This window comes from Eulemur rufifrons, chromosome 17 (assembly GCF_041146395.1).
Source record: "Eulemur rufifrons isolate Redbay chromosome 17, OSU_ERuf_1, whole genome shotgun sequence".
NCBI classification, from domain to species: domain Eukaryota; kingdom Metazoa; phylum Chordata; class Mammalia; order Primates; family Lemuridae; genus Eulemur; species Eulemur rufifrons.
The window spans coordinates 9,358,502-9,375,499 of NC_090999.1; the positions used below are offsets into that span (position 1 = coordinate 9,358,502).

At 39.1% G+C, this 16,998-nt stretch overlaps 1 protein-coding gene across 1 annotated transcript in view; it reads right to left on the reverse strand.

The window, feature by feature from the left end:
* Positions 1–16,998, reverse strand: part of DNAH5 (dynein axonemal heavy chain 5) — a 197,793-nt gene that overhangs the window by 102,097 nt on the left and 78,698 nt on the right. The window contains exons 36-42 of the mRNA XM_069492049.1: positions 11,809–11,987; positions 11,231–11,418; positions 10,701–10,895; positions 7,379–7,513; positions 6,430–6,537; positions 4,464–4,617; positions 137–283 (exon numbers count right to left, since the gene is read on the reverse strand). Coding sequence (XP_069348150.1) covers positions 137–283; positions 4,464–4,617; positions 6,430–6,537; positions 7,379–7,513; positions 10,701–10,895; positions 11,231–11,418; positions 11,809–11,987 — 1,106 coding nt within the window. The remainder of the gene's footprint in view (positions 1–136; positions 284–4,463; positions 4,618–6,429; positions 6,538–7,378; positions 7,514–10,700; positions 10,896–11,230; positions 11,419–11,808; positions 11,988–16,998) is intronic.

Sequence of the window (16,998 nt, forward strand, 5' to 3'; positions counted from 1 at the left end):
TCATTCTGATTTATGACTTCTTAATCTTGGTTAAGATTTTATATGGAGAATACAGTTGTTTACTAATTTGATACAGCCACCAAGAATTTTATTTAGAAGTACACGTCAAGAATAATGCTTGTGATTTATCTTCTACCTTTCTTTGCTCTCAATGTTTTCCTCCAAAGGGTAGAAAATATCCCATCAGTCCAGTCATTTGTAGCCACGTCGAGCCGACCAAACATCTGTGGGGCAGTAACTGCTTTGGGATTCATCCTCATTTCCCGGTGTGGTTTTCCACAATCTGTACCAAGTAAATCCAAATTCAGATGTGGAGTGAACCATCAGTAAGCAATATTGCACTAATTTGTGGTGTTCTGTCAGCAGGTGCTCAAAGTATAAAAAATGCAAAATTACATTGAAAATATGTCTTACTGCATTCCACATTATCAAAATTAGCCTCATTATACTTTATTGACTGAAGCACTTTTATATCTTCTGTAATAAAAAATTGCATATTACTTAGGGGAGAAAAAGGCTACCACGCTGGAAAGTACTAATATAGAAATTCTCTAAATACCACAGCTCGAAAAATCTTTGAGCTTAATATCAGAATATTAGATTAAATCTTGTGCCTGAAATATCACCTAGAAAAGGCCTTTCTCTCCATTATCAGCTTCGACTTGCTCATATGTTTTCTTGCTCAACCTGAAAAAGATAAGCTAAATGAATTTTGTATGAATCAAGGACCAGTTCTTCTGTGGCCAAACTTAAGAAATGTAGTCAAATCTTTTAAACGTTACCTACTCTTAAATGGGCTGGGATTCTGCACATAACCATGGCTAATGAGCAGAAGAGTGAAGAATGAAGTTTACATTATAAAATCATAAAAATAAATGCTAAAATAGTACTTACTGTGTGATAAATAAACACACACATATACACATGAGTAAAGATGTTACATTAAACCCCATTGCAGTGGTTAACTTGGCTGGCCACAGCGTGCTCAGATTAAACATTATTTCTGGGTGTGACTGTGGGGTGTTTCCAGATAAGACTAGCATTTGAATCTGTGGACTCAGTAAAGTGCCCTCCCCAAGGTAGGTGGGAATCACCCAGTCTGTTGAGGCCCCAACAGAACAAAAGACAGAGGAAGGAAGAATTTCGCCCCTTTTTTCCCTATTTGAGCTGGGACATTTCGTTGCTTCTTCTATACCCCTCAGATTGGGATCTACACCACTGGCTCTCCTGGTTCTTGGGCCAGGGACTCAGACTGAATTACACCATCGGTTTTCGTGAGTCTCCAGCCTGAAGATGGAAGATTGTAGGACTTTTTGGCCTCCACAATCACATGAGCCAATTACTCGTATGTGTAATATATATACACATATACACACACACGTATGTGTGTTTCTGGTTCTGTTTCTCTGGAGAATCCTAAAACACCCATTTAGAACATAAGACCACATTTCGCCTTTTTAAAAATCACAAAAACAATCAGAGTAATTATTTGCAAAAATTCACAGTTATGAAAGTTCACTTAGCCACACTATTCAGCTTTTGCAATAGATGATATCGGTAAGACTCTAGCAACACTATTTTTAATCTAATCACACTTTACAAAATGCCAGCAAAGTCTTAAAGCATATGAAAGTCCACTGCCATATGATATTGTGTATGACAGTTCATAAATGGGTGAAAATTGGACTTTATCTGCTTTCCCATACCAGAGAAACTATCAAAAATTATTTCATTGTGGTAGTAGGTAGAATTTGATCATTTTCATTTAAAATACCATAGCATTTTTACAAGCATACTTGAAGAAACAAAAAATGCTTGACTTTCACAACATAGGTTAAACTAATTCCCCTTGATTCTCCTCCTGGGCATTTCATGACTCAGTCCTGCTCACCGCACCTTCGTGGACTCTGCCTTACAGTGGGCACCCTTTTCTTGCTGTCACCTCCTTATGGACTTGAGACCACCCCTCCTGCCCCCCAGTTTGTTCTCCATGTGGCCACGGGATGGTTTTCTACACACCAAGGTGATCATGCCAATCCCCAGCCACTGGGCTTCCTGTCAACCTACAGAATAAATCCTGGGTATTCGGCGTGACCTACAAAGCTCCTGATGCGACACCTACTGTCCTAATTGAGATTTTCTTGAAAGCAGAGCCTGAGACAAAGACATGGGTGCTGGAAGTTCGGAGTGAGGGGACAGAGAGAGTGAGGCAGAAAAGAAAAGAAAGCCAATAAAGGGTGCATTGCTGAGCTGGGCACAGGTGTAGTGTCTTTCTGAAAGACAGAAGGCAGGAATTTTGCCATCAACTCTTCTCCCCTATTGGGTGAGGGTATGGCTGCTTCAGGGACATTAATCCCCACCTAAGCCCTACTTCCAGGCTGAGCCAGTCCCCCAGCTTCAAGCAAAATCCTAAGGCCGGAAAGCTGGAAGATATTGCTGGAGCTTGGAGCAGAGGGGACTGCCCAACACAGCCACATCTATGGCAGGCGAGAGTCAAAGGGGCATGGCACTGGGCACCAGTAGCATCTGCAACACCTCCATGCAGCCTCATTGCCCCGCCACACCCCACACACCAATCGCATTTCATCCATGCCAAAGCACTTCCTTGGATATCTCAGGTTCCCTCCAATCCCTTCTTCCTACACAGGCTGTTCTTCCTGCTGAGAATGCTTTTTATCAATCTGCTACTCAAACTTCAACCTTCAGATGAAGTAATGCCTGATCCACAGGCCATTCTATAATTCCTTAGAGAATTTTCTGATCTCCTTCACCTCTACTCACAGCATAATTGTCCAAGCCTTCCTTACAGCAATTCTATGCTGAATTATAATTATGTCACTCTGCTGCACTTCACAATCCTTGAAGACACAGCCATGCTTTTCACACCTGTTTTCCTGCTTCTAGTCCAGGATCTGACAGAACCTCAAGGCACCAAACATAAAGACATTTGATGATCATATATACGATGAATCAGGGAACAAATATCATACATGAATTTTGTAGAAGTTCAACCCAATTATCATCTCAATCTTTTGGATTATTAAAGTTTTCAGCAAGAAACAATGTGTTACTTAAGAGAAATGTTTGTCCTATGTACTAAAGCCAAGAACAAGTTAATAAGGAGCAAACAGTCTAATGATTAATTCATCTTTGCAAGGAACTTCTCCAAAATCAGTGATGCCATGTGGATTGCATAATTTAGACATGTTATACATAATGTATCTGTATTGTCTAATATTTAGCACTCATTTTGTTTAAGTCATTGTACCAGGTGCATTTGTAGTTTATTGTCAACAGAAGTTTCATAACTGCAGCAAAGATATATTAAGCATAATTTGAGAGGGAAAACAATTATTTAAAAACATAAAAATCCCATAACATGATCTTAATACCATACATGAAAAAAAAAAAAAAAACGTGATAAGTCCTGCAGGTGTGAGTTGTCAGTTTTGGTGGAGGTAGGTACTGGCTGAGAGCATAATGTAACTCAGTCTGAGGAACCCCTGGTAGAGATCCGTTAGGCAGAATTCATTTCATCCAGTGCCTGAGCAAACGGAGACTAAATCCAACATGTGCAGGGCAATCTCCAGCAACCACTAACATACACCGGCATTGCGCCAGCAGCAGTGCACCAGGGTTCCGTGAGCTGACTGAAAACCCAACCAGGCACTTTTTCCCTGTGGCACTAAATACGTTCTACTCCAACAGCCAAAGTTGTGACATTTTAAAACTCAACTCTGCCACGGCTAAGGGCTGCTGATATGTTTTTAGGAAGAGAGTGTCCAGTGTCTGATCAGAACCAGAGAATACAAGAATAATTATGAGTGTGAAATGCCCATTATCCTTGGGTGATCTTATGTGCAAGGCTTGAGGACCTCTGGAAAGGAAATGTGTCTATTTAACTTCACCAGAAAAATATCTGATTCCAGGTGGGGAGATGATTTATTATTAGGATGATTTCAGCACCTAGAATTTAAGAGTTGGGATTGGAATCATTTTATGTTTATTGGGAGATAACATGTTATTTTTTATGTTTACCAGAAAGTGGCTTAGTATATTGGAAAAACTCTGGAGTTTTTTGTTAGTGGGCCCTGACCTTAACTCTGAGTCCTGTCACGTACCATATTTGTGATCTTGGACATTTCTGATGTCGAGCCTTGATTGTTGTGCAAAATAGGGATAATTATAGCCACCTCTCAAGATCATTGTGAAAATTAAATGACACAACTTATGTAAAACATATAGCACAGAGCAAAAACTCACTTGAGAAATGTCCCCTCCCCCCCGCTCTGGTCCATCAAGGTAATAGATTATCTCTAAAATGTCCCCAATAATAAGTCAAGTGGCATTCCTGCCTATAAAAATATATTTATGTATCTGCCTTTCTGTCCCTCTTGAGCAGTCACATGCGTCACAACTATTTAAATGTGTCCCCCAAGGCAATGAGATTGGCTGCCCCATACCTGCCATGGCTTTCATCAAGGTGTGGATGCAGGTGGTCTTCCCAGCCCCACTGGGCCCCAGGGCCATCATTCCATGCCTCACCCTCTGCGTTTCGAACAGCTGGATGACTTTCAGTTTCCAAGGAGGGTGATTGATTAAACCAGCTTCTTCAACCTGAAAACATAACAAAACCCCCACATTGGATCACATCAACAATGATCTGGATTTAACATTGTGCTAAAAAAAAAAATATGCAGGACTGTGGGGAGGGAGATTTATTGTTTAATGGATACAGAGTTTTAATTTGGGAAGATGAAAAACGTTCTGAAGATGGATGGTGATGACCGTTGCTCAAAAATCTGAATGCACTTAATGCCACCGAACTGTACACTTAAAAATGGTTCACAAAGTAAGTTTTAGTTATACATTTTACCATAATAAAGAATCCCGCATGAAAAATACATATATACATAGACAAAATCAGGCTGAACATAACCAAAATGTTATCCCAAACTAATAAGAAACAGCTGCATTTGTCTTTGGGAATTGAATACATTTACATTAACATTTTATTGAATGCGCATCTGAGGATCAACTTAAAAATAAAAATCCAAATGGCAAAATGTATTTTACATTTTTAATTTATAAGATGGAAATTATATATATATTTTATATATATTATATAACTGGAAAAATTGATAACACACCAGGTTGATTGGAATTCTGTACAAATTTCAAGCCATCTTTGTAAGTCTATTGCATAGTTTTTATCTATTAATATGTGTATGGAAGTTACCCTGTGGCAAACACTGTTCTAAGATTAATCTTCCTAATAATATGATGAAAATGGTACGATCAATACCTTCGTTTTACAGATAAGGCAATTGAGGCACAGAGTGGCTAAGCAGTTTGCCCAAGTTGATCACCTTGTAAAGTTATGGAATGGGGATTTGAGCCCAAGAAAATCAACTCCATGGTACATGTGCTTAACCACTGTGCTATGCTTGAACTCACCGGACATGAGGATTTTAATTTTACTTAAATAATTTTGGATAATATTCCATATATCACTTTATGTTATATATTTGCTCATCAGATTTTTATATGCTACAAATTACTAATGTAAGTCATTCTATAAATTACTTAATACTTAGCTTTTTAGGTATTGATATAATTAGTTTAGCCAAAAGATAAACCATTTACAGAAAAAAATATCACTTTTACCTGATCAGGAAATTCAGACTTTTATATATTGATTTTTTAAGCAAAATATACATTAAGTACTACCACATTTGATTTCTATTACAAATATTTTCGAGGAATTTAAATGTAGTTTATAAATATGAGTTAATCACCACTTCTATAAAACAACATGTTCTTCCAAATTCTTCTTCACAGAAAAGGCAAATGAGGCACAAGTTTCACATGGTTCATTTTCATTCCTAGGAAGACTATAAAAAGTTAAAGCTGTACCAAGTATTATGGGAAGTCCCGACACCTAATGATAAACACACAGGGTGGATCCCACCACCACCTGCCCTCCACCTCCAGAGCCTAAGGAAGAAACCACAAGTGCCCAGGGGGAGAAAGAATAATAACCGACAGGCCACATGAGATCACTACCAATAACACTCAGAGTCAGGAGTCTGGGGATAAGGCAACGTGGCAAACACCAGGGCGAAGGCAGAGCCAAGCCAAGCCCGGGCGAGGCAGCCAGCTGCGCGGCAATAGCATTTCATTTCTGCATCTGGCGTGTGATGGTTTCTCTCAATAATGGGGCCACTTGCACATGACTAACTGGACACGTGGTTGTGTGACAGGAGGAGACCCCAGGGCAGGGGGAGCTCCATCAGTGGTGTGTGTTGGCCTCTCCTAAGACAGCAGTTGCAGCCTCAGTGTTGTTTGTGGAGCCCACAGGTTTGGACCACAGCAGCGCCACCTACTTCCCATTCCATCCAGAGGACGCTGCCCTGTGAGATGTATTACCTGTCTGCTAATGGCTGCTTCCAGCTCAGGGTAACCAGCCTTGTCCAGAAGAATATTTGGGAAAAGATCTTCAATCAAACTCAAAAATAAGGGTTCATCCTCATCAATCTAAAAAAAGAAAAGAATGGGAAATCTGACCAATTATTCTGGCACAAACAGAGCAAGGTACAGATAAGTTGAAAATGCCCAACACAGTCCGGGTTATTTCAATGTGACCATTAATAAATAAAATATCAGCTTCATTGAAGTTGAATAATATTTTCCTCATCTTTCCCATAAGTTATTAATTTAAAAAAAAAACAATTTTAAAGAAGGGGAGAAAAAGGAAGAAGAAAGAAAGCAAGAAAATGGAAGAGAAGAAAATACTGCCTACATGATAATCTTTCCATAAAATAGCCAGTTTAGGGGGATACATTATAGTCCACAACTTCTAATTTAAATTAAAAAGAATTTTTAAGTGAGAAATAGTTAACAAATTTATGAATTGGAACTCGGTTCATGCTTTTATTTTTAAATAAAAATACATTATTTTGTTGCCCTGTAAATAGATCCACTGATATTGGACATTGATTATCAATCTCTACTATGAAACAAGAGTGTGAAATTATTACATAGTTATAAAATTTACATACAATTTCTACCAGGCCCTCCAGACTTTAAAGGCAAGATTTTAGTTCTAAAATGCAAAAATGATTCAAGGTATTTAGGAGCTTAACATGAGGATTTTTTTAAAATCCACTCCAATTCCATTGAAATAGGAACATTTTAGAGGAGATAGGAGTCATTACAAAAAGAACTTCTGAAAAAGTATAATTTAAAGTTATGCTTTTCAGCACTTTGATAATTAGGCATTTTAAATGAGCATTTTAAATAAATATTTCTAAGTCTCATTTGTGCTTAGCTGAACTGATATTTAAGTGGGTGGAACACTTCCATCTGTGAATCTTACCAGTTTAGAAAGATTCATGTCTCGTAGTACCCGCATGACAATCGTGGATTCCGTATCCGTGGGGTTAGCTCTTTTTGCTGCTCCCAAGGTCCGGAGTACCGACAGAATGTTACGCAGACCAAAGTCATAATGTACCTGAAGAATTTGAATATACTGGGCTTATTTTCAATATTAACCTACTCATGGAAGCTATATGAATTTAACGGAAGTCCTATTCACAATCATGAATAAATGCTAGTTTTCCTTTAGAAAACTCACACAACCAATGGAGCAATAAATTTCTTTATAGATATACTTTTTGAGCAAGTAGAGAATATCCAAAAGCTTCCTCCCATCCACCATCATTAGCTTAAGCCCTTAGATCAGAACTAACTGACAAAGCTTGACAGGGGAAAAGGAATAAATTTCCTATTGGAGTACAAATGTCCCTTTGAGCTTTTTCTTAATCAGTCATACATAAGGAAATTTGCTCATATCTCTAAAGCTAAAATTCAAATTCAGAACCAGAATTAAACTGGGACCTCACTCATGACTGTCTCATAGATATCTACATACAGATAGATGGATAGATGCCTTCTGAGGAGGAAGAAAAGCAACTGCACGTCAGGATTACCTGGGGGAGGAAGAATAAGGATAAATCAGGAAGCTGAGCCCCCAGCTTCATCCTTGCCTTGGTATATATTTATAAAAGCTCAATCATGCCAAATTTCAGCATATATTAATATAAAGTGAATAATTAAAATTCAATCATCCAATCACTGTGGAAAATAGTACTGCTGTTCCTCAAAAAACTAAATGGTAGTATAATAGAACTACCATAAGATCCAGTAATCCTACTTCTGGGAATACAGCCAAAAGCATTGAAAGCAGCTTCTCAAGGAGATAGCTGCATACCCATGATCACAGCAGCACCATTCACAACAGCCAAGAGGTGGAAGCAACCCAAATATCCACAAACAAATGGATAAACAAAATGTGGCATATCCGCATAATGGAATACTATTTAACCATAAAAAGGAAGGAAATCCTGTCACGTGTTACAACATGAATGAACCTTGAGGACATTATGCTAAGTAAAATAGGCACAAAAAGACAAACGCTGTATGATTTCACTCACATAAGGTATCTAAAGTAGTCAAATTCTTAGAAACAGAAATTAGAATGGTGGTTACCGGGGCCTGGGGGAGGAGGAAAAGAGAAGTTGTTTAAGTGCTGCGGTCCCCAACTTAGGAACCAGGGGCCACACAGCAGGAGGTGAGCAGCAGGCAAGCGAGTGAAGCTTCATCTGTATTTACAGCCACTCCCCATCACTTGCATCCCTGCCTGAGCTCCCCTCTCCTCTCCCACTCCCCCATCTGTGAAAAATTGTCTTCCACGAAACCAGTACCTGGTGCCAAAAAGGTTGGGGACCACTAGTTTAGTGGGTATACAGTTTCAGTTTTTCAAGATGAAAAAGTTATGAAAATCTATTTCACAACATTGTAAATACACTTAACACTACTGAACTGTACACTTAAAAATGGTTAAAATGGCAAATTTAATGTTATATATTTTTACCACATTAAAAAATTACCTATAGAGAAACAAAAACAAAAACAAAACAGTTATCTGATAAGGTAATTGGGAGCAGTATGCCTCGCTTAATACTAGTCATTTGGAAGATGAAGCACATAAAAATATTCACATTGAGGTCTTGCCATCAGGAAATTTAAATTCTAATAAAGACGATTAAGTAAAAACATGAATAAATTTGCATATAAGTAACCAGTGTTGGTGGATAAAATTAATCATAGGAAAACTTCCTATCAGAATTGGATTCTGTGGGCATGAAGGGAGAGTCACAGAACGTTCATCAAGAGATCAGTATGAGACTAATTGTTTTGTACACATCAACTCATTTTATTCACAATGACCTTGTGAACATGGGTTGCAGGATATTCATGTTATATTCTTATGCTTATTGTAATGTGTCATTATTTAGCATAGGCTTTTAGTAATTTTATTTGAATGTGCTAGAAAATTGTAGCATGATGCCCACATGATGCCTTCCTGGTGTTCATGCACTTGGAGGATCTTATCACCTTAAGAGTAGGCAGAATCTGTGATTTGCTTCTAATAGAATACAATAGAGGCAACAGGTCGCATATGATCCCATGTGGTCATATTACATAAGATTGTAGCACTCTTCTTGCTGTAACCTCTTCTCTTGCTAACTTTGAGAAAGCAAGTGGCCACATCAGGGAATCCCATGTTGCAAAGAACTCACATCTCCTGCAGGAAATGAAGGCAGGTGCCTCCAAACAACAGCCAGCAAGATACTAAAGCCCTCAGTCTTAAAACCTCAAGGAACAGGATTCTGCCAACAACCACAGTGAGCTTGGAAGTAGATCATTCCTGGGCAAGCATCAGATGAAACTGCAACCCCAGCCAAGACCTTGATTACAGCCTTGCTAGACACTAACGACAGGACCCAGTTAAGCTGACTCCTGATCCACAGACACTGAGTAATAATAAATGTGGCATATGATAATAAATTTGCAAAGCTATGGAATCAACCTAAGTGCCCATCAACTAAGGAGTAAAGAAAATGCAGTATATATATATATATATATATATATATGAATACTACTCTGCCATAAAAATGAATGAAATAATGTCTTTTGCAGCAACTTGGGTGGAACTGGAGACCACTACCCTAAGTGGAATATCTCAGGAATGGAAAAACAAATACCACATGTTCTCACTTATAAGTGGAGCTAACCATGGGTACATGTGACCATAAAGAGGAATAAGGGATGTTGAAAACTAATAGGGGAGCGTGGGAAGAGAGTGAGGGATCAGAAATTACTTATCAGGAACAATGTACATGATATTGGTGATGGGTACACTAAAAACCCTGACTTTACCTTTGTACAATTTATCCATGTAATAGAAAACAATTGTACCCCCTAAATCTATTGACAAAAAAAAAAAAAAAATGAGAAAAGTAAATGATTGAGAGGTTCCTAAAAACCAGGATGATCATATTATAATGAATGTATAGGTAGAATAAAGAGCAAATATTAATACCCATAATTCTTTGGCTTTTAAGTCAGTTTGGATAGTATTTACTTCATTTCTATGCTGTCAATATTAATTTCTTTAAATGTACTTCTCAATTAAACTATGCATATAAAATTATTTTATAATGATACACCTTCCTACTTTGTATCAATAAAGAACTTTGTCAACAAGTCCAGTCTACAATTTTTCAAAATGAGAACATTTAACTGAATAGCAAAATGAAATATGCCTAAGTACAGAGACCTCCAGAATAACACACCTGCTTAGAAAGCTGTTCCTCACACAATTTGTAGAGTGTGAAAAACTTCCTGGCCAGAACAACATTGTCAATGAAGCCGCAACTCGCCAACTTCACCCTTATGATTATCTGACGGTCAGGGACCATCATGGCCACCGTGCGGAAGTTAATCTTCAAGTTTTCAGGGAGTTCCTGCCGCCCGGCATAGCCAGGATTCTAAACAGAAAATACAACCCAAGAATGAACAATATGATCATGGTCCAACAAGCACATGTTAGCATGATATCAGAGGATTCATGATGTACACACACACACAACAAATCTGGAATGACAACCAGAGATCTCACTCACACATCGCACTCTCCTCTCACCTGGACAGAACAAGCTGTGAGTTATAAATATGATCTTTGTTTAACACTACAGGCTTTCACACAGGAGGGAAAATTACAATCCCAGTTTCCATTCATGGAACATAAATGACATATGACCAGGGAGATGCATGAAGACTGTGATAAAACTGAAATTAAGTAGCTTTTCAGACGTCTCCTTACCATGGTTAGAAAAAGCCCAAATTCAGGGTTCATAGTCACAGTATCTCCATCAGTAAAAATAAAAGATTTTTTATGCTCCTTTTTACATGTCAGAATAATGGAAATTTGCTGGGCTGCAACTGACAGAACTGGTAGATCAATACGATTAAATTCATCAAAACAACCCCAGGATCCAGACTGTGCCAGTCCTTAGGAAGGAAATTAAATAGAAAATCCAATTAGTATACAATTTTGGAAAGCCAAGGAAAAGGACATAATGAAGCTGCCAAAACAAGCCAGATATAGGTTTGTTCAAAAATAAAGTTGAACAAATACATCATGCATCAAGCAACACAAAACAGCTCACAGTTTGGCACTTTATCTGTAAACACCCAACATTCAGTGACAAAGGAACATCCCAAAAGGCAAGTGATACTAATATTCCATCCACACAACACTGGCAAGATTAAATATTTTCCAAAATGTTTTACAAAGTTGAAAAATGACCCTAAGAGGTAGCCAATGGATGAAAAATAAATTTCAAAAAGATATTCCACCTTAGCTGAAATCTCTCATAAAATTAAATATATAACCCAAACCTTTAAAAATCCGTCCAAGTCCTCGGAAATCCATCTGGTCCGAACAATTGAAAACCACTACATATTTTCCGAGACATCGTCCCATATCTTTGGTAGTTTCTGTTTTGCCTGTTCCTGCAGGTCCGGCAGGGGCTCCCCCCATGCTCATTCCTAGAGCTTGAGCCAACGTGATATAACACCTGGAGGGGAAGAAACATCACTAGAACTATCCCACCAGCAACGGGAAGGTACTTCCAAGACATCACAGTGAAATGAAACCAGCTCAAGAATAGAGAACAGGAGATCTAAGCCCTTGTCTGTACATAACATTTCCAAAACTACCCCCCAAAAGACACTTATCCTTATCAATGTTAACATGTATTCTATAAAAAGAAGGGGGTAATCTATGGTCAAATTAGTTTGAAAACAATTGAAAAGGTTAAACAGGCTACTGCTGAATTTTTCAGGCTTTCTTATGATAATGTGTATTTAGAATTTCCAAATATGAAAAATTATACATAGCATTTCCAAAATTTGCCTGAAATCTTTTTCACAGAAATCTGTCCCCATCTAAAAAAAATGATATTCTGTGAAACAGATTTGGAACCATTTAAGTAGATTATTCCCCTTTTGAATCTAAGAGTCGATAATTTGACGTACTTGGGATTTGAATCACACGTTGCTAAGTAATCACATCTTGAATCTATTTCTGTGAGCAGCTATAAGACCTGCACACACCTTCCACTGTGTCTTACCATATGAGATTAACAAATAAAAGATTGGAGAGAGTGTACGAGAATGCCCGGGAAGGAAAGGTTTTAACCTGGTAACTTGCTGATGAATGACTTGATTCCCAGCACCACCTGGTGTTGTCAAAGGAGACAATTTGTAAAGTGATGTAATTTACAGTTTTCTTATGGCCAAACTATAAAACATTCATCTGGACTTGAAAAATATTTCAAAGAAAACGAAGTGATTATGTGGCATGAAGGGTGAAAACGAACAGTTAGCGTACCAACTGGAGGTGTTCCAGGGTCTCTATTTTATTGGAAACAGGTGTTGAAAAGGCAAGTCAGCAACTCAGCCCTGAACGTATACAGAGCCTGGATACAGAAGAGAAGATCTGGGTGTGAACTCAGGAGGATGCCTGCTGTCACTCTCATTGTGCCTTTTAACCCAGGGTCTTCATTCTCCCCTTGCACTTTCGCCATCCCTTTCAGGGCAGAATCTGCCATTACAACAGCCAACACGATGTGCTCCACATGCATTATCTCACTTAATTCTCCAGAGAACTCTGGATGGAAGCTACTATTCTTCTCCCCTGTTTTACAGATGAAGGAAGAGGCTCACAGAGATTGAGCAACTTTTCTCAGGGTTGCGGTGGGAGAGCTAAGACGTGGGCCAGGCTGTCCAGGTGTAAGCCAAGCCCTGTCCCTGCCCAGTCCACCCTATCAGGGTAAGAAATACGTCTCCATCAACTCTGTCCACTCAGCTGCTCTGCCTCCCAAACCCTCATTATAACTGGTTTATATTTAAACTGAAAAGGTAGCAAGTTGCTTCAAAGAAATCATCCTATTTGCCTGCAAAGTGAGTGGGCATGTCAGGTGACTTATCTCTTACTTTCTCTGCTTGGTGAGACTTCAGACCAACTGCTACACTGGTACCCAAATGGCCTTTCAGTGACACGAATGATCTGTGGGAGCATCTCCACATACCTGTTAATGAGACTCTTCCCAGAGTATCCTATACGTGTGTGCCTCCCTCCTGCCCACCCTTCCCTGCTTTTCTTTCTAATCTCTTTCTCTTAGCTATTTTCAAAAATGTCTCCATTCATGAACAGGGTTTGAACTTTGTGTGTTTTAATGACCTGCTGACGGCTCTGTTTCAGTTTTCCACCTTCCAATTAGACTGCTGTAAACTCTCTGCTGTCAGGATCTAGGTCTAGTTCACACTTGTACCCTCAACTACTTGCCTAACCCCTGGCACCTTGTACGCTATGAACATTTGTGAATAAATGGCTTGTGCTGGTCCAGCCATACACTCTTATCTGGTTTCTCCTGTCCCGACAGCTATTGGAATTAGAGATATAAAATGTGACCACGATGCCAAATGAACAGCAACCAACCCCATGACCCAATGCTCATTAGCACTCAATTTGACCAAATTCCTCACCACCATTAGTATTAAGTATTCATATCACAGTAGATGCATTTCATCACATGTAAACCAGAAGTGGTTTCAGCTCCTATTGATTCTAAGATGCTGAAAAGTTTCCTAAGACAACAAAGGTGCATGCATCAGCAAGTTACTTTTCTTTGTTGAGAATTTGGTTTAGTTACAGACTTTTTGATTATAGGACGTGCTTAAGGAAAAACAAAAGGAAACGCTGCTAAGGAATGTATTATCAGTGAGTCAGAAAAACAACAGTCATAGCAGAAGTAATAGTAATGACTACCATTTGCTCTGTGTATTTATTTATTTTATTTTTTTTTTTACTTTGTTTTTTTTTTTGTTTTTTTTTTTTTTCAATTTAATTTTACAGAATCAAAGAGTCTAACAGTATATCTTGTTAGATACAGTATGTCCTCATAATGCTCTGTGTATTTATATTACCTCTAGTCCACACAATGATTCTAAAAGAAAGGAATCAGAGACATTGGGCGTCTTGCCTAAGACTACACAGCTGTACAGGCAGAGTTGAGTGGTCAACAGTCAGGCATGACTCACAGAAGCTGTGAGAATATATCAGGGAAAGATACACATTGTTAGGCCTGTCTACATTTCTTATCAATCAGATAAGAAAGATGCTTCTATCAGCCCTCGATTTCCTCTGCCCTCTCGCTTAAGTGACAGCTGTGGTCCGAACAATTCTATATTTCTCTGCGTGTGCCCAGAAGTGGGAGGAAGGACGGGTCGTTAAAAACACCATGTGTTTTTCGCCAAAGGTGCTATATGTTACCATATTATAATGACTATTTTATCATCTGAAATGTCTGCAACTCTGTCTACATGGGGCTGAGCTTCCCAGAGCCCGGAGGGCTGCCGCAGTTGCTGAATTTTCACAAGTCAGCCAGCGAAACGCTAACAACAAACCTATCAGTGCCTCTAGCATTTTACTTTTTTAAATTATTAATTTTAGTGAGAAGTTTTCTTTTGTAAAAGAAAACAAATCTTGCAATGGATTCCCAATAACCAGCAAAACGTGATGAATCACTTCTCACATAATCAAATTATTTAAAGAAAAATGAACAAGTGAACATTTTGGGTGAATCAGGCTGAAACACACTTCAGAAGCACCTCTACTTGTACACTTATAAAAACTTCTTTAGCTTTTTAAGTTCTCAAGTTTTTTGATATAAAAAATGCATGATAATGAATATAGGGAAAGTTGCAGAAAAGGTTGTAAACTATGATATCTACATGTGAAAATGTAAAAGGGATTTTGACATATAGCCATGCAAAGTTTTCAGAGGCATAGAAAATAAACTATCAATCATTTTGAAAAATAGGAAAGTTTTCCCTCCCACATATTCTACTTCATGTTCTTCTGTACCATTTAAAATTTTCACCATTAAGATGCAACTTTGGAAATAATCATTTCTTTCATGTATTCAACAAATATGTATTTAAGCACCTGTTATGTGACAGAACTATTCTAGTGAATAAATCACATGAAGCCAATGCCTCAAGAAGCTTATACTATAAAGGAAGGAAACAGATTATTTTAGAAATAAGAAACATGGAAAATAAAGCTGGGTCAGAGGGTTATGGAGTGTGAGGATTGCTGCTTCAAACATAGAGGGTCAAAGACCCCTCTGAGGTAACATCTGAGCAGAGGCCTGAGGAAGTGAGGAAGCAAGCTAAGCCACTACTGAAGGAAGAGGGTTCCAGGCCAAGAGTGCAGCAGGTACAAGGGTCCTGGGGCAGGACTGTGCAGGCACTGTTCAAGGAACAGCCAAGGAGCATATAATGGGAGCTGAATGAGGAAGGAGAGGCAGACAAGTGGCAGGGGCCAGATGGTGGCAGGGGCCAGATGGTGACAGGCCTCTTAGGCTGAAGTGAGGACATTACTTTTACTTTTTGTGAAATGGAACCACAGTGGAGAGTTTGGGGCAAAGGAGTGACAGGATCTGACTTATATTCTGGTATTTGAACTGAGAACAGACTATACAGGGACAACAGCAGAGGCAGGGAGGCCAATTAAAAGACCACCACAATAATCCAGGTTAGAGAATACGATGGTTTGGATAAGAGTAGTAACAGTGAAGGGGTGAAAAGTGGCCACTTTCTAGATGAATTCTGAAAGTAGCACTGACCAAGTTGAAGGTAGATTGGATAATGAGGTGAGGGAGAAAGAATGGCTTCAAGGATGCTCCGAGGATTGTTGGACTGAACAACTGGAAGGTAACATCCGCAGGTTTCAGGGATCAGGACATGAGCATCTTTGGGAAGACCATTATTCTGACTATCACACTGCCCCCACCACTCTGATAACATGGAATGCCCATTTACTGAAATGCAGAGATGACAGGAGGGTACTTTTGTGGCAGACAATCAAACCTGCTAAGGTCAAATATCCTATAAGCCCCAAGTGGACATGTAGTGTAGGCAGGTGGATATACGTGTCTGGAATTCAGAGGAGAAGCCCTGGATGGATGCAGAGATTTGAGGTCAACATTTAGTGGTATTTAAAGCCATGTAGGATCACTTAAGGAGACAGAGAAGAAAAGAGCCCGGCATGTTCTATGTTGAGGAGGTCAGAAAGCTGAAGAGCAACCACCAGTAGGAACAGGTGTGAAGGGACAGCCGCACCAGAATGAGGAACCAGGTGAGCGTGGTGTTCTAGAAGCCATGTGAAGAAAGTGTATCTAAAAGGAGAGAATGATGGACTGTGCCAGTGCTGCTGATCGTTCAGGGAAGACGCCATCCAGGAAGAACCACTGGATTTAGCGACCTGAAGGTCAGGGTGACTTTCACAAGAGCTGTTTTATCAGAGTGATGGGGAAAAGTGCGGTCGTCAGAATATTGGTCCCCAAACTTGTCCACATTCCAATCCCTGGAACCTGTGAGCATGTTACCTTCCATGGCTAAAGGGACTTTGCAGATGTCATTAATGGTAAAGACGTTGAGATGGAGGGATTATCCTGGATTATCCAGTGGGCCCAATCTAATCTCATGAGTCCTTAAAAGGGGAGGAGAGAAGCAGAAGGG